This window comes from Colletes gigas, unplaced genomic scaffold, assembly GCF_013123115.1.
Source record: "Colletes gigas isolate AHSC1104 unplaced genomic scaffold, ASM1312311v1 Colletes_gigas_Sc00043, whole genome shotgun sequence".
Lineage (NCBI taxonomy): Eukaryota > Metazoa > Arthropoda > Insecta > Hymenoptera > Colletidae > Colletes > Colletes gigas.
In genome coordinates, this window is record NW_025106672.1 from 218,669 (window position 1) to 243,587 (window position 24,919).

The following is a 24,919-nucleotide window of genomic DNA, read 5'->3' on the forward strand; positions in this document are numbered from 1 at the left end:
ACGTGCCGGCGGTGAACAGCAGCAACAAGATCACGTCGGGGTCACCAATTGTAGGAACATAGCCTACTATATGTACGATGTGTTGTCGAACAATTGAATAAACACTGTGGTATGTCCAATATGGACGTGGAAAACAAAACTCTTTATTTTTTACAAACTGTACATGCGTCTGTTCCCAACGAGAGCGGAGAAACAGCAGACACAGCAATACTCTTCTCTTTCGGGCGCCACCGTGCGCAGCAGCGCTGCCAACTCCTAGGCGTATGATCGCCCTAGGCGCGACCTAGGGGAAATGGCGATGCTGGTGCCATATTCCCTGCAACTATGCAGTGATGCCAGAAAAGCACCGTCGGGTGCACACTCCCACATGCTAGATACGCGTACGTGAGTTCGTGGAGTTTCGGAAAGACGACAAAGGCAAACTGACGCATGCCCTCTTTCTCGATTCTCCGAAGCTGCCCGAAGTAATTTCGGACCGCTTCGTGGGAGTCGAGAGAGAAAGGCTCACATTTGCCTTCTCGCTCTTAACAACTGAAATCCGACCTCCAGTCAACGGCATACGATTTGGATTCTCGAGCCGAGATTCTCGACTGCCCAGGCATTTTTACTTTCCCACCTATGTAGGCGCACATAAGCAAAGTACCCATAATGAAAACAAAATTTTGTAAAATTTATTTTACGGAAATACACGTTTTAAGACCTCCTGATCATATTTTAATTATTGAAAAAAAAGAAATTTTTTTTTATTCCCATGTATGAGCACACATATGTATATTATTAATACGATTTTTGAAAATCAAAATACTTTAAGATTGAAAATTAATAAATTAAAATGAGATTCCACTCTTTACCAGTATTGTGCACGTTGTGGTATTTTTCAATAAGAAGAGTTCTTACTTTTATAACATAAACAAAACAGTAGAATTAATAATTGCAGAAATTAATTAATAATGATTTTCCTCGATTGTTTTGAAATAACCGTATCAATTGGTTATGACGAACTAAATAGAACTAACTAGAAACAAAGGAAAAGTGATCCCGTTTGCCAGTTTAATACAAAGTATGGGTTGTATCTTAAATTTTAAAAGCACATAGTCGAATATTTTTAAAGGTACAAAACATAGCGTTTCATTGTAGAACAGTAACATAAGTTAGCAGGTAATGTCATAAAACTGTTTTTCCCAGCTATATCCCTTTTTACCTGAAGTATAAGGTAAAAAGTACGAGCTACAAGGTACGACTATCCGAAAATCGTTCACATTTTATCAATGTAAATGAAGCGGCCTTCAGACATTTCATGTGATACGATATTGAAAATAGAAAAAAGTTATAAGGGTATTTAAACAAATTACTGTTACAATGTTGACAAAATATAGCCATATATGTGTATTTGCATCACACTCTTTTCCAATGTCATATTAATATCTACACGTATCGGATACATCTTTAATGACACCTTTCTTTATTAGATAAAGGACGAATACTTTCTGCCAATCACGCACAGCAATTTGTACTCTAACAATATAGTATGTACATTTACGCCATCCCTTCTCTCAGATTTCATATTTTGCAACGTATTACCGAAGATTGTAAATTATTTTCATCATTTTAATGACGATACTGTTCATTCTGTGCACATTGCATCTTTAAATACCATTCTGACAAAAACTTAGGTTCAGAGAGAAACTACATATACTCTGTAATTTCTACCCGATCACAATATTATTATAAAATGCTGAAGATTAACACTTAAATTTATTGTAAAAGTTATATCAAATTGTACGCCAGTAACAAAAATATATTGTTATTATAGATACATTCTAATTTCTTCTTATATCCAGTAACACGATTTTCAATAAATATCTTTCTTTTATCATTATTCTTCCGAATTTTATTATTAACAGTTAGATTGCCGTGATGATGGTCCCTCGAACGACAGGCACTTTCAATTTGCTACAATACTGTTTACCAATAGAAGAACCTTGATACTTGTAAAATTGTAAGTAATGATTCATCGAACATTTCTATGTTTCAGGCGATAATTTGAACAAATTTCTAGGACATGAAAAACTGGCATATCAAAGGTGGTCATTGTTCGAAGTACATCCGAAAAAGGATGTCAAAATTGAGGGTCAAGTATAAATTTCTGTGGCATTTACAAGACATACGCCGAACACTGTTGCCCGACGACTTTACAAATAGTTTGGATTTAAGGCTGTGTCGCGAATCTTAAAATATCTGGTTATTAATCAAGTTCTGTGATTGATACTTTATACAATTGAGTTGATTATAAAATAAAAACAAAGTCTTAACGCGTAGCACGACAGACGTATTATAAATATTGTTGATCGAAGGTGGCTCAATCTTCGCTTTCCTCGGTGTCTAAAATACTCTTAAAGGAAAATGGCTGAAAGGCGTGACCCTGGCCTTCGTAGAATTTGCTCATAAACTCCACCCTTAAAAACAAGGGAAAAAAACATGTAAATGATGGATACAAATATCTAGAAAATGAGGAATGATGTGGTCGATCCGTGAACTGAAGCTTACAAAACAATTTTAATAAGAATATCATGCATCAAAGTAAAAAAATTCTACGAATTAATACGACCTCCTGAGAAACGGGAAGATATAGAAAAGTTTATTTATTATATGTACAAATGAATAATCCAATTTTGTCAGCCACATTCAATGTTTATTTTAAAAGAAAGTAAATTGAATTGTTGAATCAAAGTGTTCGCCATTACTTTCTATAACTTTAAACCATCTTTCAGTTAGCTGATAAATTCCATTACGGAAAAATTTTACGTTTTTGGACCCGATAAAGTCATCTACTGATTGGAAGTGCATATTGGATAAGGCGTGTTGCATCAACCTGAACAGGTGATAATCAGATGGAGCAATGTCTGCAATTGTCATGCAACAATTTCACTGGATGTTCTCCTTTGCCAGTATACGGACGTTTTTGTTCCAATGCTTGACTCCAGCAGATTAATTGACGTTGGTAGCAGTCCGCAGTAACTGTTTCACCCGGTTCCAACAATTCATAATAAACCACTCCCTTGATATCCCACTAAATGCAGAGAAGAACCTTCTTTCCAAAGCGATTGGGTTTTGCAACCGGTGCTGATGCTTCGCTGGGATTTACCCATGACTTTCTGCGTTTAGGATTGTCATAAAGTATCCACTTCTCATAGCCCATAACGATGTTCCACAAGAAAGACTTTCGACGTTGCTTATTGAGATGAGAAAGACACACTGCCACTCGTTGATTTTTGTTGGTTGCAGTGAGTTCATGCGAACCCCATTTTCCTTCTTTCTGGATCTTTCCCATCTCACGTAGGCGTTTGGAAATCATTTGCTGGATTACTCCTAACTGTTCTGCAAGTTCTCTTTGCATTTGTGCCCCATTCTTAGCGAGCAATTGTTCTAAATATTCGTTGTCACATTTCCTTAGGCCTCCAGGGCGTTTTTTGTTGATTAGACTCAAATCACCGCTTTTAAACCGCTCTAAACCGAAATGCGCAGACATCATACGATACAATGCCTTCACCGAGAAAGGTACAAATCGATTCGCATGCTCTTGCAGCATTTTTCCCTTGTTGGAATTCGTAAAGAATGCAGTGTCGGATATGCATCTTATCTGTTGCCATTTTCGACTCTATTGAATTGAATACTTTTGAAGGTTATGTTGGGCCTTTCGCTAAACTATCTTTTGTTTTAAGGGGCCTTTCTACCTTGTGAGATTTAAAAAATCGAATTTTTTTTTGCATTTTCTTTTAACATGTAGTCTCGAAAATATATCTACCAAATATTAAATTGATATTTGAAAAACTAACGAAGTTATAGCCTGCTGAAATGTACCGCGCGCAGGTATAACAACTGGACCTGAAACTTTAAAGCTGTTTTTCTCGAAACTACATTTTTCAGCACTGCGTATGTGATAACGAAAAAACTATACAAGATATCAACATGAAATTTATACAGTATCTTCAGAACTGATCTCCCTATAGCATGAACTAGGATAATTGCAATATATGCAATACTTTTTCTTTTATTAACAAAAAAGCAACCGAATATATGAAAATATTCAGTATTTTTTCGTAAAATAGCTGCCATTTTGCCATTTTTTGTTTTTTTGAAAAGATCCTAGTTCATGCTATAACCACATACATCTACATTAAGAATATCGTTGATTTTTGGATTTCGGATAACTTGTTCGCATGATATCACATATACAGTCGGGCGCCGTTCGTAAAAACTATTGTTTGTTGATCAACAAAAACAGCGTAATCAATAGATATTATGCGTTGCAAAAATTCGTAAATATAGCTAAATATATAATAAATGTATCTACAAAACACGGAATTAATCGCTCTTTAATAGCCTGCAAAAAAAAATCACAAAGAAACATGTATTTTTCGTGCCTACAAGGTAAAATGACCCCGTAACTAGCTATATGTCAACACTATACGACCGCAAAAGAGCGCGAAAAATCTATCGACTTTAAATTGGATTTTATAACTGCTTAAGATAATTTGGATTATTCATTTGTACACCTAATAATACAATTTGCATCGTTCTTATTGGAAAACCTTATGCATTATGATTGTTTTCACTTACCAATGAAGTCGAAGCGTGTGAAGGAAAGCTGAAAGCCCTTCCATCATGACGAGAATAGAAAGGGTGAAGAAGGCCCAAGCGGCGAAGAGGCAGAATAAAACAACGCTCTGCGTATAATCATTCTCCGAGGCGCCTAAACCTTTGCGTAATACCATTGTCCACAATACCTCGGACAATTGTCCATGGGCCAACGACAAGGCCCATAAACGTAAATACGAAGCAGTGTGAGATATCGTGGAGAGAACGTATTCTATGGTATGAATGGCTTGGTGAATCATAAGTTCGCCGAATGATTCCTCTTCGTGATCATGGCTGGCTGCTTCGTTGCTCGAGGAAACGGGCTGCAGAGTCTCCGATTGCAATTCGATATCCTGAGACGTGGTTCCATTACTCTGAAAAAAGATAAAACTTTTACAAACGTTGTGCTTGAACACTTTGATCGTTCAAGTTCGATACAACGGTATATGAATCGTACAGAAAGTTATACTCGTTTAAACATAGAAGCCATAAGGCTAAACAGTACATAGAGTTATTAGCGCCACCTAGCGATTGACTGGTGAAGGAAATTTAGATACGTCTAAAAATCAAAATCTATTGATAATTTATATTAAAATTATCAAGAAAAGACGTAAAATTCATTTCTACACCTTTTAAATATATGTAGGTGCGAAGAATGTAGTGAATGATGTTCAGTTTAGTTTGAATCGCGTGTGAGAATGGGGGGTTGCAAGCGAGACATGAGTTGCGTGGTTTCAAGACGAAGGAACGATTAACGTTTTTGTTATAATTAGTTCATTTTCCTCCAATCCATTGCAATCCTTTGCAAAAATTCTACATAAATTGGGGGCTCGTTCGGGATTACAAACAGCAAGGGAGCATTTCGGAGGATAGTGAAGATAGTGAAACGAGAATAATGAAAATAGTAAAACGATGCAAAGCGAGGACAGAGAGAAGAGACAGTGTGGCGACAGTGAACATCGTAGTGCATGCAGTTCAAAGAGTGTTGCGACGAGAGACTTGAACAGATATACTGTATCAGCATTAAAAGAGTTGTTGATGCACAGGCTGTCTAGCATAGGCTCAAAAATCGAGCTAATTGCCCGTGTATTGGAAGCTGATCCCACGGAATCGTGAACAGAGGACGAAGGAAGTGAAGCAAGAGGAGACTCCGGTGACGATCAGCAAGCTGATACGTCTGTGGCGTCGCCTCCCATGCTCGCCACCAGAGGGGTCGCGCTCTCACAAGCGCTCGACCGACCCCTCGATTGCTATATATACGCTCCTCGAGCGACTTCCCAATATCCAATTCTCACGGAGACTCTCATCGAGTCGACATCGAGGCACTCTCAACACGCGAAGTTAGTTCACAAGTGAATTTACTCAAGAACAAAGGATCACAACTCAGGCACTTGACCAGGCATACGAGCAGGACACGGAAAATACCCGCCTAACTAGAAGGCACGGCCCAACGACCAGCGCTGGCCGCCGGGCCAGAGAAAACAAATTTCCGCCACCGTCAAGCCGCCAGGCAGGATGGTGAGCCATATATCCACATAATAAGGCGGCGCACGGCGTCACTTTCGGACTCCGGACGACCCTCCACTACGCTATTCACTGAAGTCGAATTCAGCAAGGCAGCACCAATGGACACCACCAGCAAACCGAACACCGACCACGAAGGCTTCCTTTTTCCAAGGAAGAGGAAAACCTCCAAGGAATCAACTACCACCCCATCAGCATCGGCCAGCCACGCCACGCCCGCAGCCACAAACAACGTCCCAGTAATCAACAGGTTCGCCATCTTGTCGGACATATTCGATGTCGAACAAATCACCCCCATTACGCCACCACAGGTAACCCCAGCTGATTCTGTCAAGACAACACAAGGTAAGCCACCGCCAATATTCATTCACTCAACGATCAAGGACCACAAGGGATTCTGCCGGCTACTAGAAAGTACGGTAAAAGATAAATTTGAAATTAAATACCTCACCAATCAGACAAAAATAACACTCGCAACAATCAGCGACCACCTCGCGGTCAAAGAATTATTAATTAAAAACAACCTACAAATGCACACATACACTCTTAACACGGATAAGACCATTGCAGTTGTCCTTAAAGGACTACCCAAGCTCCCAACCGAGCAAATCCTGTTAGAAATTCAAGCCAAGGGCTTAAATGCCTTAGCTTGCTCCGAATTAAAAAGAAAAGAGGCCAGCTATCTAGCCACTTATAAGATAATCTTCGCGAAGGGCACCACTCTCCAGCAGATAAATCATGTCAGATCGCTAGGACACACCAGAGCCTATTGGGAGAAGTTCAACAACTCCCGCCCTTATATACAATGTTTCCGATGCCAGGCTTTTGGCCACTCTTCGGCCAACTGCACCAAAACCCCTACATGCGTCAAGTGCGCAGGCAAACATCCAACTAAAGACTGTGTCAAGTCACCCAACACCCCGGCAACCTGCTGCAACTGCCACGGCCCTCGCCCGGCAAACTATAGCCAATGCCCCTCGCTTCTCGCTTTTATACAAAAAAGAACACACACCCTAACACACACAACCCCTGCTTCCTATCCAGCACCTACCCCACCGCAACCTACACGTGCCACCAACAAGCCACTCCACTCGCACCCAATGCCTTCTGCAACCACATCAAGATCCTATGCATCTGTCACGGCTGCAAGACAAATCCCCAAGACTGCACCTATCGAACCCAACAAAACCCGCGAGCTATCGGACCTCTTCTCCAAGGCTCAGACCATAAATGAGCTCATTAACATCACCATCATAGGAGCTGCTTTAGACCATCTGTACAACAAACTAATAACCTGCAAAACCAAGGCTCAAAAACTCCAAGCATTCTTAGAAGCCACTGAGTTAATCAATGGCTAACCTGCCTACGAAAATTTTACTCTGGAATGCCACCAGCATCCTCAATAAAACACAAGAACTTCTAATGTTCCTTGAACACCACCGAATCCACATTGCTCTTGTGTCAGAAACATGGCTGAAGGACACAGATACAATAAAACTAAACAGATACAGAATCATAAGAAACGACCGGATAACGCCACACGGGGGTGTCGCCATCATAATTCACCAATCCTTAGCATATAACAACCTTCCCCAACCTTTTCTGGACAACGTTGAGGGTGTCTTCATCGAAATTCCATCCAAACCCAAAATCATAGTTGGGGCCGCATACCTACCACCCAAGAAAAGATTCACACAGCACGACCTAAACGCACTAACCACACACGCTGCCAAATTTATCATCGGGGGTGACTTTAACGCAAAACACCCTAGCTGGAACAACACCTCAGCCAACTCCAATGGCAATACACTATACAAACACATGACAAAAAACAGCTACCATATCCTGCACAGTGACACATACACGCACCTACAACCCAGAGCCAGACCATCCAACATAGACATCTTCCTCACCAACTCACCGCACTATTCTGAATGTCACTCCATCCACGACCTCCCTTCAAATCATCTCCCGGTTATCCTACAACACACCAACAAAACCACTCACTTCACAAACTGCACTATCACCAACACCAACTGGCAGCAATTCTGTAGCCAGTGCAGCAGATATTTGATAAACCCGCGCATTGACACCATTCCTGACATAGACAGAGAGATAAACAGACTACAAAACACCATAACTACAAATTTTAATGCAGCCACAACCAAAAACCGAACTTACGCTAAAACAATCAAACCTGACCTTGAACTTCTAAACCTAATCAAGCTCCGCAATAGATACAGACGCAGATACCAGCGAACACTTTACCCGCTCCACAAACACCTCAGGAACTTACTCACAAAACAGATTCTAGCGAAAACCAAAGAAATCAAAATCCACTCATGGCAGCAAAAACAAATACAATCCGAGGCTAATCCCAACTACTTATGGACACTATATAAATCACTCAAATCCAAACTCTCCACAATCCCACCACTAAATGACAACCACACCACAGCTTACACTAACCAAGAAAAAGCAGAGATGCTGGCTAATAACTAACAACTTCAACCCCCGCTCATCAACAATTCCCCCATAGACGCGGAAGCAAATCACTTTGCCAGATCCCTAACCCTCACCCCTACTGCTCCCCAAGACAACTCCCACATTACCCCATCACTCATCCACAAACAAATAAAAAACATGAACAACAAGAAATCCCCCGGCCCAGACAACATAACAGCCATCCAACTCAAAAACCTTCCACAAAAAATCATAGTTCAACTGTACTACATCTATAAACAATCCTTCAGACTCGCCTACTTCCCCACTTCCTGGAAAACTGCTAAAATCATCCCACTACCCAAACCCGGTAAATCCAAATTAAATCCCAACAATTACAGGCCAATCAGCCTCCTCAACTTGCTAGGCAAAATATACGAACGAATCATCCTAATTCAGCTAACTAGGCACCTTCAAGCTCAAAGTACTCTGATACAGGAGCAATTTGGTTTTCGAGCCAACCACTCCACCATCCATCAAGCCCTCCGACTCCAGGAGGACATTGCTCTTGAGATCAACAAGAACAGATCAGTGGTACTAGTACTGCTAGACCTACAGAAAGCTTTTGACACTGTATGGCACAATGGCCTCCTCCTCATACTCCTCAGAATCAACCTACCCTTACACACCATTAAGATAGTACAGAGCTTCCTCTCGGACAGGAAAATCACTGTATCCCTCAACGGTTCCCAGTCCACATACAAAGCTATCCACACAGGGGTCCCCCAAGGCTCAGTCCTAGGCCCCGTATTATTTAACATATTCATCAACGATATCACCAAAAACTCAAACACCAAAATTGCCCTCTATGCAGATGACACAGCAATATACGCATCTTCTTGGAACCCAAATCAGGCAATAAAATATACACAAGCACACCTAGATCAAATCTCCCAATTTACAGATACTTGGAAACTAACCCTTAACCCCACAAAAACTGAGGCCATCCTTTTTACCAGGAAAAGATCCCCCAACGCAAACAACATCAGAGTAAACAACCACCCTGTACAATGGGCTAACAAGGTCAAATATCTAGGCATATGGTTTGATAAAAAACTCAGCTGGCTCCCCAACATCCAAGACAGAGCCTGCAAGGGCATTGGCGTCCTACATACACTCTACCCCCTACTTGCCAACAATAGCCCACTCCCCTTAAAAACGAAGATTCGCCTTTACAAAACCTGCATCAGGTCCATAATCACATACGGCGCACAAGTCTGGTGCACCGCACCCAAATCCTACCTCCACAAAATTCAGGTCATTCAGAACAAATATCTCAGAATAATTCTCAATAAACCCAGATATCACACCACAGTTTCCCTACACATAGAGGCAAAAATAGAACTCATCTCCGCATTCATAAACAGAATAACTCGTAAAACACTTAACGCCAACCTCAGCCACCCAAATTCCCTAGTAGCCGCGTTAGGGAACTACAAACCCGAAGACATTCCCCTCAAAATGCGCATAAAAACCCCTACACTAACCATTTCATAACTTGACATACAACCCATCATTCTCATCGCAAGATGCATGTCGTAGAGGTTTTTGAAACTTTTCCCTCTAACTCCAAACATGAAATCTAATTAGATAAAACATTACACAACACAATTCCACAACAACACCAACCTAACATGCTAATTGCAGGTTATAGGGAGTAAAACCCACGGTACTGCAAACACACAGTAACCCAAAAAAAAAAAAAAAAAACTTCCCAATATCCCAGTCGTCGAAGGCAGGGCCTGCTAGGAAGTTTTACTGATGAGTCCACTAGCAGGCCCGGGCGAAACGCGCCCCCTCCTTTCCTTTTCTGTCCTCCTACAAATTCTCTCGAGACCCTAACCGCAGCGAAGCAGCGCCACATGTCCAAAGACATGTGAGAGCGAACAATGAGACTTGTGTCATTTCGAGAATCGCGTGTAGGAAATATTTTAAAATTGTTAAGCTCAATGGGCGCGAGATTGAGGCAATAATAGATTCGGCGAGTGATTTTAGTTTAATCCGTGCGGACGAATATATTAAACTAGGGTCCCCGAGATTTTCGTCTGGCGAGCGCCATTTTGACGGTATGGGTTCGGAAGATAACCTTGGGAGAATTCGAAACAGATTACGGCAGATGGGCATACATACTCGATTTGCGTGCAGGTTGTTTCTAACCTTTTACTTAAACATAAGTTTTTAATCGGCGCGAATTTCCTGAAAAAGACTGATGTTAGTTTGAGGGGCAGCGACGTTACTATTCGTCCATTACAGTCGGTAGCGTGTGATGATGCGAAAAGAGAATGCGTACCCGAGGTATTTGCAATTGATGTAGCATGTAATGGAGTAAATCGATGGGTCACACATTGTAAATCCTGATCAGCGAGTAGTGATAAGCTAAATGGAACGTTCGAGTCAGACATAAAGATGCAGCCAGTACTTTCGGACGAAGAGCCTATTTATCAGTCGGCGAGACGACTGTCACCATCTGAAAGGGATGTCATCAATGAACAGGTTGAACAGTGGATCGAGGATGGAGGTGCTGCGTTCAAGCAGTATTGACGGGAGCATAGAACTTTCCTCAATTGCTGCAGGTGTTCTGAGGGTCAACAGTCAAGTTGAGCAGCTTAACAGGGCATTGATATCATTGTTGACAAAATTATTTGCTCCAGAACCCTGTGATCGGTATAAACATCGCCCAACAATGTTTAAATTCAGCTGTGCATCGGAAGCAGTGACACATCACCATTCCATCTCCTTTTCGGAACTCATCCATGACTGAAGAACTACCCGGATATCAAAGAACTGCTTCATAAAGAATGAATAGCGACGTTTCAAGAGAGAGATGAATTACGAGTGCAGGCAAATAAACGAACATTTAACGAAGGTAGGCGAAAGGCAAGGGTTTATTGCAAGGTTGACTTGGTTGCCATTAAACAAACTCAACAAGGTCCGGGTCTTAAGATGGCTCATAAATACCTTGGGCCCTATGAGGTAATTCGAGTTCTTCGCAATCAGCGTTATTTAGCACAGAAGATTGGTGAAGAAGAAGATCCTAAGCAGACCTCTACATCTGCTGAGTTCATAAAGTTGTGGATCAGCAGTGAAAGCGAAGAATCAACGGATGAAGAAAATAACGACGTTGAGGAAGACATTCGAGGTCGAATGTCCAAGCAGGATGGCCGAGTGTAGGAATGAAGGATGTAGCGAATGATGTCCAATTTAGTTTGAATCGGGTGTGAGAGTGGGAGGCTGCGAGCGAGACACGAGTTGCATGGTTTTAAGACGAAGGATTAGTGTTTTTGTTATCATTAATGTTTGCGAGCGGTGTGTTCGATATATTAGTTCATTTTCCTTCAATCCATTGTAATCCTTTGCAAAAATCCTACATATATGCAATAATACCAAAAGCAATAATAAGAGAATTTGTACATGTAAACATAATAATAAAGCTATAAAAATTATATTTGCTTACGAAAATTTTGTCCGATTTCTTTTTCTTTAACTTCTTCGATATCAAAAAGAAAACTGGTTTGCCAAAGAGCATTATAGGTATGCACAACACCGCCACTATAACACATACGAGTTGTACGGTAGCTTGGCCAGGGTACATGTACTCCGAACAACGTCCTGGCATGATAGTATGGCCACGTAATATCATATTGATAAACGTAATCAAGACTGATGGAGCACACGTTGGACCATAAGTATCCTTATCTATAAATAGTAAAAGAAAACGTATTTAATGTCTCGACGAGCCTGTGAGCTTAATCGTTTAACGGGGTCTTCTTTTAATCTGATACTTTGGAAAAATCAATTTCTCTACAGAATTCTAAATATATCCATGCGTAGACTAGAATGCCCCGTTAATTAAAAATTAGAATACGCACCTTCTGCGGCGGCATCGTACAAAACCCACTTTACAAACATCAAAACCACCAGATAGAAAAATAGTAAAACAAGGAAGATCAGTTGTGGCAAGAATTCAAGGAAGAAGCTCGGGTATTTCTTGAAATACCTAAGAGTAGCATGCAGATATTGTTAGTAATATGTTCGATCGTTTCGAAAAAGCTATTTGTTTAGAAAATAATATTTTATAGATGGAACAATGCAATCAAACGTTGGACACTTTCTGCGGAAGAATCGTTTCAGTATTAAAAAATAATTTTATTCGTAAGAGATGCCTCGCAGTGATTAAGAATTATATATAAAATAATTTTCTTCTATCGACAATGTACTTCCAAGTTATATTTAATTCTAAATTATGAAATAACTTTTTCTCGACTTTCTTTTCCTCAATTTACAGCATTGAGCATAATTATTAAGAAAATTTGTTCTAAATATAACAAGTTATGTATCGATCAAGTAAATGGCTCGATTATGAAATTACTCAAAATGTGATATCTCGACTTTCATTGTTCTTTGACTGGTCGATTCCATTTAATTTAAGTATAACCTTGATTCGATACCTTTCTAACTAAAAGTTCTAAAAGTAGAATAAACCCCAAACGGGTCCACAACGTGTTAATTATATGCAGTATATCGAAATTGAACTTACATAATATTGGCGATACTCATGCAGACACCAAAAATCATGTGCACGACACCGAAGATGATCGACAATTTCATTTTGTACGAATTTAAGAATATAATCTTATTCTCTGCCTGCACCCAAACTGGATCCATACCCATCGGATAAGGCACTTGTTTATATTCCTCTGTAGCTGGATCCAACTGAAGCACGCTATTATCCATGATGGTTTCCACTTTCATTTTACCAATTTGCCAGCTAGATCCGAACAAGTTAATGGACTTCGAGAATATGTCATTGTAGATGAGGCCAGTGTAAATGGAAAACAAACCCATTAGCAGTATAATGTAACGACCGGCGAAAAATATATTCCAAATTTCGGAGGATGATTTTCGCGCCGAAAACTTCTTCTCCGTTAGAATCATGTACGCAGCGAACAATGTAATAATCAAACCTGCAGTGAAAAATCAATGTTTAAAATATGTATATTTAAATCAACCGTACGTACAGTGAGCGTCAATATAAAGTTAACACTTGAAATTTTCAACTTCTCTTTGAAATAATTTAAAAGATATGAAAGAAAACAGAAAAAACGTGTATGGTATTGAAAGCTCAATCTGTCTATTATAAAAAACATATATTTCTTGTAGTAATAATTTAACAATAAGCAAACACAATGACAAGAACAAAAAAAGTCCCTTTTTCTTGAGCCAATATAAAGTTAACACCCCTGCTTTTATGTACATAGTTATAACTATTGAAACAATTTCTGGTTATATTGGCATCAGTGTTTAGTAATATGATCTTGGGAAATCCCCGTGTTTTGTTTCCATTGCAAAACAACAGGAGATACTATTTGTGTAATCTTAAAATGGGTAAACAAACAACTGTTGAAGAGCATCAAATAATAATTGAAATGCATATAAATAGACAGTCTTTAAAAGAAATTGCTAAAGTTGTGCAAAGAAGCCATGTGGCTGTGAAAAAGATCATTGATAACTATAATAATCTCGGATTGTTAAGTAATATTGATCATAAACGGCGACCAAAAAAACTCAATGAGAGTGATGACCATTAAAGACCACCTCAAATATAATGAATCTTTCTGGAATGATGTTCTCTTTACTGATGGGAGCAAATTCGAAATCTATCAAGACAGAAAACCGCCGAAAGTATGAAAAAGTAAAAATAGTGCTTTGAAGGAACAGAACTTAGTCCATACAGTCAAACATGAAGGGGGATCTGTGATGTGTTATATTGACTCAAGGAAAAGGAGCTTTTTTGTTCTTTGCATTAATTATTACTAAAAAAAATATGTTTTTTATAGAAGACAAATTGAGCTTTCAAAACCATATACCTTTTTCCTGTTTTCTTTCATACGTTTTAAATTATTACAAAGAGAAGTTAAAAATTTCAAGTGTTAACTTTATATTGACGCCCGCTGTAGGTAGTTTGCTTACCGTGGCCAGAATCGCCGAACATGACGCTAAACAGAAATGGGAAAGTGATAATTGTGTAAAGGGCCGGGTTAGCCTCGCGGTAGGACGCCACGCCATAGGCGTCGATCAAATTTTGAAAACCTCTCGTAAACTTGTTTGTCCTGTTGAACGTCGGAGGATCCTCGTTCGTGTAGATAACGTTCAGAAAAGATGGTATTGAACTACCACAGAGACGCTGGACAACATAAAATGTTAACGGAACGTTGATTACGATGAACAAAGACAGTAAATCCTCTTATAACAGAATGCAAACTGCAATGTACAGTGGGTCAAAAAAGTATTTTTACACCTTATTTTTTGATGATATCTTTATACAGGGTGTTCGGCCACCCCTGGGAAAAATGTTAATGGGGTATCCTACAGGCCAAAATACGACGAAAATCAAGAATACCAATTTGTTGATGGAGGCTTCGTTAAAAATTTATTAACTTTTAAAGTTCCACCCGTACTGAATTTTTTTCTCGAAAATGCGCAGGATTTCGGGGGTATGTATATTCACCAAAACTGATTGTAATTGACTGCCGCAAATGAAAATAATTTTTCCAGAACGATTTGAAATTTTTTTTTTTCGTCGAAAAATTTAGGCACCTAAATAGATTTTCGGTAAGGAATTTTTTTTTCGAAAGTGCCTAGGATTTCGGGGGTATGTGTAATGACAAAAAATGATTGTAATTGACCCCCGGAACCGACAATAATTTTTTTAGAACGATTTTCTCAAAAAATTTTTTTTTGATTTTTAGTAATTTTGTTTGACACCGTATAGAAAAGTTGTCTAAAACTTTTTTGCAGCTACCCATGAGCTCTATATTGGAAAAAAGTTTCATTGAAATATATTCACTATTGCAGGAGTTATGGCTGTTTGAAGAATGGTCCATTTTTATGGGGTTTTTCTAACTTTACGGAGGCAAGGAACAACTTTTTTAATATTATTAGAATTTCTACATATTCTTCACCAAAATACGCGTAATTTGCCGTTTGAAACATTAAAATTCTCGAATTGGTTCAGAAGTTATGATGTTTTAAAAATGCGCAAGAAGTGTTCGACTGACATTTCTGGCCTGTATTTATATTTTCGGTAAGGAATTTTTTTCTCCAAAATGGTTAGGATTTCAAGGGTATCTGTAGTGACCAAAAATGATTGCAATGGATCCCTGCCATCGAAAATAATTATTCCAGAGTGATTTGAAACTTTTCAATTTCGCCGAAAAAATTAGGCACCTAACCCCCTGTCGATTTTTCTTAAAAATTTCTTTCTGATTTTTAGTAATTTTGTTTGACGCCGTATAGAAAAGTTGTTTAAAACTTTTTTGCAGATACCCATGAGCTCTACTTCGGAAAAAAAGTTTCGTTGAAATACATTCACTATTGAAGGAGTTATGGCTGTTTGAAAATTTGACCATTTTTATGGTGTTTTTCTAATTTGACGGGGTCAAGGAACAACTTTTTCAATATTATTAGAATTTCTACATATTCTTCACCAAAATACGCGTAATTTGCCGTTTGAAACATTAAAATTCTCGAATTCGTTCAGAAGTTATGATGTTTTAAAAATGCGCAAGAAGTTTGCGAGTGACATTTCTGGCCTGTATTTATATTTTCGGTAAGGAATTTTTTTCTCCAAAATGGTTAGGATTTCAAGGGTATCTGTAGTGACCAAAAATGATTGCAATGGATCCCTGCCATCGAAAATAATTTTTCCTGAGTGATTTGGAAATTTTCAATTTCGCCAAAAAAATTAGGCACCTACCCCCTGTCGAGTTTTCTTATAAATTTTTTTAAATTTTTAGTAATTTTGTTTGACGCCGTACAGAAAAATTGTCTAAAACTTTTTTGCAGATTCCCATGAGCTCTACTTCGGGAAAAAAGTTTCATAGAAATAAATTCACTATTCCAGGAATTATGAACCATTTTTATGGGGTTTTTCTAATTTGACGGGGTCAAGAAACAACTTTTTTCAATATTATTAGAATTTCTACATATTGTTCACCAAAATACGCGTTGTTTGCCGTTTGAAACATTAAAATCCTCCGATCCGTTCAGAAGTTATGACGTTTTAAAGATACGCAAGAAAGGACAATGTTAAGTCATAGAGGGGTTTACTGACCCAAGAGCGTACAGCCTATGCTATACACCGTTGGAAAGGTCTCGCCAAGGCGAATCGACTGATACCATTTTTAACTTCGATATCAGATGGGATCATGTCGAAAAATGGCCTCAAAGTTCGAGATTTTGCGGTTTTGAACAAAAGAATCCGGTCGTAAAAGCCCATCCGGCCCGAGGGACCTCGGGTAGGCACCTGAGGGAAAACCGAGCGGTGTAAGCGATACTCTAGCAGATTGGGACGGCAAATGTGCCCCACCACCTTCATTTCAGTGCCGTGTTGGGCCTGCGTTTGCCGCATGGGCCCCGTTCGAAATGCCCAGGGCGAAATCGCCAATGGATCAGTTGTTTTTCATGAACATAATACATTCATGATAGACGATTCGCAGGTATAAGTTGGGAATGTGCAGGTTAGTATTCAGACTAATGCGTCACTTACAATAGTGAATGGAGTGACATTTTATTGATTGAACGAAACATAATGATGTGAATACTGAATACTAACCTGCACATTCCCAACTCATACCTGCGAATCGTCTATCATGAATATATTATGTTCATGAAAAACAACTGATCCATTGGCGATTTCGCCCTGGGCATTTCGAACGGGGCCCATGCGGCAAACGCAGGCCCAACACGGCACTGAAATGAAGGTGGTGGGGCACATTTGCCGTCTCAATCTGCTAGAGTATCGCTTACACCGCTCGGTTTTCCCTCAGGTGCCTACCCGAGGTCCCTCGGGCCGGATGGGCTTTTACGACCGGATTCTTTTGTTCAAAACCGCAAAATCTCGAACTTTGAGGCCATTTTTCGACATGATCCCATCTGATATCGAAGTTAAAAACGGTATCAGTCGATTCGCCTTGGCGAGACCTTTCCAACGGTGTGTAGCATAGGCTGTACGCTCTTGGGTCAGTAAACCCCTCTATGACTTAACATTGTCCTTTCGAGTGACATTCCTAACCTAAAATTATATGTTCTATAAGGAATTTTTTTCTAGAAAATGGTTAGGATTTCGTGTGTATGTCTATTGCCCAAAAATGATTGCAATTGACCCCTGGAATAAAAAATAATTTTTTCAAAGTGATTTGAAACTTCAATTTCGCCGATAAAAACACCTACCCCCTGTCGATTTTTCTTAAAAATTCGTTTTTGATTTTTAGTAATTTTGTTTAATGCCTTGTAGAAAAGTTGCCCAATAACTTTTTGTAGGTACCCATGAGCTCTACTTTGGAAAAAAGTTTCATTGAAATATATTTGCTATTGTAGGTGTTATGGTCGTTTGAAAATTGTGTTTTTAATCCGTTCCATAGACACACTACAGCTGTCTGCCCACAAATACTAATTCAGTGAATAGTTTCTCAACTGACCACCATCCATGAGAAGAGGACGCTACAATAACCTCCGAATTTTTAGATCTGTATGGCAGTCAGATTGGGCCATGAAAGTTCATAAGGTGAGAGGTCTACTCGTATACCTCATCTTTGATACAGATTCCAAAAGTGGCCGGTAACCTAATTTTAATTGATAAATAGTACAATATTATATCCATATAAGTTTATCGTTATATACATAAGTGTACAAACACCTTTTTGGCCTTCTTCTGTATTATTTTTTTGTAACGCATTATTAACAATTGTTACTCAGCACATTGTCTCAGCTTATAATAGACTGTTAATGAAAGCAGTTTTTGTTAATGAATCCCTTGCCTATGTAAAGATATCACCAAAAAACGAGGTGCACAAATACTTTTTTAATCCACTGTAAATGAAAGTGAGAATAACAGTATTTACGCAAATTTTACACAATCCATTAGTAGTTCAAGACTTCGTTGAACGAATCAACCGTGTTATAGGAGGATTATATAGAAATTATTACTTAGTGATTCGAAAACAAACCGATCCTTCGGTGAGACAATCTCTAACAACTCCAAGGTCCGCCACAGGCACCCAGCATTCCCCGATTAGGCACTTTTTCGAAACGTCCATATTGAATAAGTTCATCGTGTGATAAATTGCTTTCATCTTTCTGACCATGATACTCCAGTTCGGCAGTTCTTTAGCCACGTTATGTAGCACGCGTTGACGATGATCTTGCGTTTGGTTCAAAACCTGCAAAGTTTGGGAAACGAAACGTGAGAATGACGATTTTTATGAAAACTTGTACAAGATCGTTACTAAAATAGAATATTTTAGAGTAGTGGTTCTCAATCTGGAATCAAAGTATGGATAAAAATTATAAAATTCACTCACCAAATTTAAATCCTCCAATCTTGTGCGAACGCCTTTTACCATTTCCTCGCGTTCTGCATGACTGTGCGGACACGGGTATAGCGACGCATGAAAACCACTGCAAACTTTCTTGATACGACTTTTCAGCTGTTCCCCTTGGAAAAACGCGACGAAGGCAGTTTTGTACATCTTGTTACCCTAAAAAGATTTTCAAAAATAAAACTGCCCTCTACGGTAGTAGGTATATCAAAATGTACAGTTAACAGGGTTTATGTTTTTTAATGTTTGCGTGTTGCGTTTGTGTTTATTTCCTTTTTTTAAAGAAAAGAAAGGGTAAACCTTACGTTTAGGGGAGGCAGCTCCGATGACCTTGACCTTGACATATGTTGTCAAGGTCACCCTCCTGAGTAACATTCAAGAGGTTTCAGCCGGCGCTCGTTTTTTATTAAAAAATTATTAGCATAGAAAAATTATATAGTATTTATTATATTATATAACATATTTATTTAAATAAAACAAGTGTATTAAATTATATTTTATTAAAAATGGGTGTCGGTATTAGTTAGTGTAGTTTGTAGGGGGGTCTGGGGACGACGAATTTATTATGATACTGTTCAATTCGTTTCGTTTCAAGGATGTTTTATTTTGTGCTCCGCAGAGCTCATAAAACGTGTGGCGTCGCCTCCCATGCTCGCCACCAGAGGGAGTCGCGCTCTCACAAGGGCTCGACCGACCCCTCGGTTGCTATACATTTCTCGAATGATTTCCCAATATCCCAGTCGTCTAAGGCACATCCACAACGGACTCCAGCAGAGAACAATCAACTCACCAATTCTATTTAATATTTTTTTAAGCGATCTCATACAAATGTATGACCTAAATAGCGGCAACGTGAAATCAGCAATAGCATTTGCAGACGATTTATTAATATACAGCAGACACAATAAGCCCTCCAAAATACAGACAGAACTCCAAAAAACATTTAGCAAAATTCAAGATTACTTTCACACTTGGAAACTGAAAATTAATATAAATAAATGCGAGACAATTCTGTTCAGACCGTATATATCTAAAATCTCAGACGCAAACCACGACGTACGGAAGCACGAGACAAAATTTCACCTGCACGACAATAACGACCAGAATCGAATCCCACACAAAGACATTGTTTGCTATTTAGGCATACATCTAGATTTTAAGCTAAACTACAACCACCACGTACAGATACGGTTAGACAAAGCTTGAAAAGCTTTTTTTGCTCACAAACGTCTCTTCTATTCAAAGGATCTTAACTCGTCTGTTAAGCTCCTTTGCTATAAATCTCTAGTTAGACCTATCTTAACATATACATGCCCAATTTGGTTTAATATCAGTGCCGGAACTATGGAAAAACTATGACTTTTTGAGCAAAAATGCCTAAGAGCATGCTTAAACAAATATAGAACTCCCGAATCGAACTTTATAAAACTATACAATAACTACAAACTCTACGTTAACACTAAAATCAAACGCATTGACATGTTCATATTAAAATTAATTAGAAACCACTGGGTAAGCACCCGCAAAATCCATTTAAATAGTTTAATCTTTGGCTCTACATACCTAAACCCAATATACCTCGACAAAACGAGACTGACAGGCTACACTTCCCCAGAATCATTCATCCACCTAGACAGCGAAGACTATATACAGAATAAAGACAACACCCCACTAATATACCACGCCAAACGAAACAAAAACGATAAGACTATACTCTATGACAAAAACTTACCACAAGATAGCGCAAATATACATCATCACTATAGACTCTCAAGCATTGACAAAAAAGATAAACACAGACTCAACATTGACAAGTACTGGTGGTTGCAGCGAACTTAAATGATCCCAGTACCTTAAGTATATCATCTTTCACTTAATCCTAAACAACCTCCCTCTCTGCATGTAACTGGATTTAATTTTGCTTTGTATAGTTTTTTCGGTGCCATTTTTCTATACAAAATATTAAATCTTGCCCCTAGTATAAGTAACTATTCTTAAAACTATCTTGTAAGTGGCATTAAGTGCGACGGACATTATTTAATGTTAAGATTACGCGAGCTCTATGTTGAGCCATTAGTCTAAATTGTAGTCCTAGTTATAAGTTAGCCGTTTGTACATTTAGGTTTATTGTATACCCTTGTATATATATTTATAATTGTTTTCTTGGCACAATAAACGTTCGTTAAAAAAAAAAAGTCCAGTATGGTGCACCACAGTAACATCACACATATTCAAAATCCAAATTGTACAAAACAAATACCTCCGCATCATTCTAAACAACACACGCTATCACACAATCGCTTCGTTGCATGAGGAAGCAAAATCGAGTATATCCGCGAGCATGTCATGAAGCTGGCTGCCCTGCAGCTCAAGTTACTAACTCCCAGCATCCAAAAACTCCCTAGTAGTGTCACTAGGGAATTACAATCCCGAAAATATACCATTAAAGATACGAACACAAACTTCCAAACTAATCATCAAATTAACCATCCACAGCGCCACACTCATCGCATGATGCATGTAAACGAGGTTTTTGAAACTTTTCCCTCGAGCCCTAACCCAAGGAAAACCACAATAACACATCCTCATAAACATTACAGACACTGACAAACATTTTAAGTGCAGGTTATAGGGCTACAGTCCAGGGTACTGCAAAAGAAACAGGAGAACGAGATAATAAAAAAAAAAAACTTCTCAATATCTTAGTCGCCTAAGGCAGGGCCTGCTAGAAAGTCCTTACTTGATGAGTCCCCACTAGCAGGCCCGGACGAAACGCGCCCCCTCCTTTCCCTTTCTCGCCTCCAATGAGATTCTCACGAAGCAGCGCCACAAACGAAATTCCATATTCTTGTGTTTTTTGTTTCCGGTAATTTTTATATACTAATAACTTTTTAATAAAAAACGAAAGGTACCTATAACTTTTTGGGGGATACTCAAGAGTGCGACCTTCATAAACTGTGTGAACGTCAAGGTCACACTGAGTATACATATACACAGATTCTAGTGTAATACTAATAATACATTTTTATTAATAACTTGTGACGAAAATCACTCATCGGCGCCGCGACCCCAGCAATAGGACCCCACACCGGAGTCAGTCCAATAAACATTTATATTAAAACGTTAACACGACTTGCGTACTAGATACCTGTCCCAATCCCGCTCCTTGACGCAGCCGCTGCTTCGAGAGGAGACTCGAACGCGGTACTGCGGCGCTACCTAACCGGCGTGTTGCGGCTAACTAACGTTACAAACTTTTTAATAAAAAACGAGCGCGGCTAAAACCTTCTGAGGGTCATGGGGGGGGGGGGGCCTTGACAACATATGTCAAGGTCAAGATCATCACAGCTGCCTCCCCTAAACGTAAGGTTTACCAAAGAAAGATACTAACAGTAGCTGGATCCTCCAATGGCTTCTCCAGTTCAGCTTGACGTAAAAATACGTTTCCACGGCATATTCGCCACAACATTCGTTCGAAAGCAGGCACTCGTTCTCGATTAATTACCCCAGCAACGAATCTGAAAGAACAATTACAAGGAATAATATTAAAATTGGTATTTTGCGCAAAATAGAAAAAGAAGAATTTTCCTATGAGGAGAAATAGATGCAACGAACGGATAATATTGTTACAATAAATAGTTGGCGACGTACTCGAGACGTCCTCGACCAGCCGCGCTCGGATTCGGTGCTTCCTCGTTAATTAGCGTCCTGGTAATCGAGTCATTGGCCTCTTCCTGTTGATATAGAAGAAGATGATACGAATCTTGATTCTCCGACAGAACGATAACATCGATTACATGAAGGAGGACGATGCTATGAGCAAAAGCTGCTGAACTACTTTAGGTACCTCCATGAAAAACACTTGCGTTTTCTCGAGCACGTGCCGTAATTCCGTCAACTCCAGATAGTTGCTCTTCAGGTTCACCGCGTTTTGGCTCAGCTCTAGTATGTCGTTACTCGTCTTCTCGAGGTTAGCCTACAAGAACAGACCATTATCATTCGCGATAAATGTGAATTACAATTCTGTATAGCCGAATAAGGGGGTCAAATGTGACCCCAAACCAAATTGAACGTGCGATGGGTCATTCGATAGCTAATCGAAAGAAAACCCTATGGGCCAATTTTTAACTTGAAATCTCGACGGTGGGGGTAGTAATGGGGTGATAACGAAAATCATGTTTTTGTACAATTTCTCTTGTCCTATTGAGTAAAAACATGTAAAAAAATTCAGAGACATTTCGGGTACCGGGGCACATATTTTGGAAGCTTTTCAGATTTTTTGATTGAAGAACCAGGTAGTAAAAAATAAAAAACCGCAAAAAATGCCGAAAAATGCCGATTACGCATTGAAGGAGTTGCGGAACTACTTTCATATTTTTACAGTAAACAGGTATTGTTATTACTATTATTCTCAATTTTTTTCAGATTTTTCATTTTGGTGTGCCGCAGTGAAAAAAAATAATAACCGATTTTTTTCCTTATTTTCTGCATGTTAGAGTAACTTATAAGTCGAAATTTTATGTATTCTTTAATATATGAGTGTTTCATGTACTGTTCCATATTTCTACACTAAGCAGAATTACATAATCGTTGAGCGCAATACATATATTCTAAAGAATCAACGATATTTCTAATGGCGTCGTTGGCGCTGCAGTAAAGTGTCCGTCTGTGGAACTGCTCGAAGTTTTTTAACCATAGGTTCGAATCTCCCTTTTGGACTTATCTATTTTTTTCAAATGCTAATTATATAACAGTGATTTATATTTATTTATAAATATTCTAAAAGTATTTTACAAATATTTTAATCTGAAATATGTATAAATATAATTTTGGAGCGTTTTTTGCATCTTTATTTTTTTTGTCGACCAAGATTATTGTTTAACATCTCTTGCACTGAAATTAATGTGAAATGTTAGTTTTCAAATCTCTTACCTTTGACCATTGCAAATGAATCGGGGCAGAAGATTGTATTTTGGCTTACTATTACTTTTACTCCCTCTTTGATCAAACAGATCTTTCCTTTTTTTTCTCTTTCTTTGATTGTTAAGGGATAATCTCCTGTGAATGACATCGGTGGTGATTTGGTTGTGGGAGTTGGTAGCCATGATGAGTGAGGTTGGTAGTAAGCAGTGAGGGGAATACCGGGTGTATCGAGGAGACAAAGGAGTCACGGCAGAACGAGAGAGACTAGGAAGAAAGAAAGAGAGTTGCATAGTTGTTAAGGTTTTTAGTTAAGTTTTTTTGTATGTTATGGCAAATAAATCCGTACGTTTTAAGAAAGAAATACAACATTGATAAGTAGGAATGTTTGCTATGGCTTCACTATCGAACGTAGCCATGTAAGAATCATTCCATGCCAACCCACTCTGTTATTGATTCTTTTTTGTAATAAACGCATTTGTAAGTATCAGTTCGATTATTTATTGCTTATTTTTGAGCGAAGAATAATTGAAGAATAATTTTTGAATAATTGCTCGATAGAAACTACGGGGACAAATTATAAATTGTCCATGCTCTATGAAAGAGATGGAGGTTGCTGGGCTGACAGCCCAGGACGTTCACAGTGACGTTATAGACTTCATTGGTTTGTTAAAAACAGTGTATAGACAATCGTACCATAAACCCAAGTGCTGAGAATTCCCAAAAGAGGGTTTAATGGGTAGATAGTAAAAATTTTACAAGCAAAATGCTATTTCATGAAAAGAAAAAGAAGGAAAACCATGTAACTTGCTAAAGAGTGACTAATGAATTATGATAAGACTCGATGACAATATCGCGTCCTGATGTTCCTAGGATCTCACATCAACACTGTATGGTCGCAAGGTGCGTAACACTGAATCCATACCTTTATTCTTTTTTTCGTATTCTGTCTATTC

The 24,919-nt window shown here is 38.8% G+C and overlaps 1 protein-coding gene across 1 annotated transcript in view; it reads right to left on the reverse strand.

Annotated features, from left to right (window-relative positions):
* Window positions 1-1,242: 1,242 nt before the first annotated feature.
* LOC122403059 (V-type proton ATPase 116 kDa subunit a1) overlaps window positions 1,243-24,919 on the reverse strand; it is a 123,940-nt gene continuing 100,263 nt past the window's right edge. Inside the window, exons 4-14 of the mRNA XM_043406340.1 lie at window positions 22,891-23,019; window positions 22,695-22,777; window positions 22,435-22,561; window positions 19,026-19,202; window positions 18,672-18,884; window positions 14,635-14,848; window positions 13,202-13,628; window positions 12,534-12,661; window positions 12,119-12,360; window positions 4,621-5,012; window positions 1,243-2,456 (exon numbers count right to left, since the gene is read on the reverse strand). Coding sequence (XP_043262275.1) covers window positions 2,360-2,456; window positions 4,621-5,012; window positions 12,119-12,360; window positions 12,534-12,661; window positions 13,202-13,628; window positions 14,635-14,848; window positions 18,672-18,884; window positions 19,026-19,202; window positions 22,435-22,561; window positions 22,695-22,777; window positions 22,891-23,019 — 2,229 coding nt within the window. The 3' untranslated portion in view covers window positions 1,243-2,359. The remainder of the gene's footprint in view (window positions 2,457-4,620; window positions 5,013-12,118; window positions 12,361-12,533; window positions 12,662-13,201; window positions 13,629-14,634; window positions 14,849-18,671; window positions 18,885-19,025; window positions 19,203-22,434; window positions 22,562-22,694; window positions 22,778-22,890; window positions 23,020-24,919) is intronic.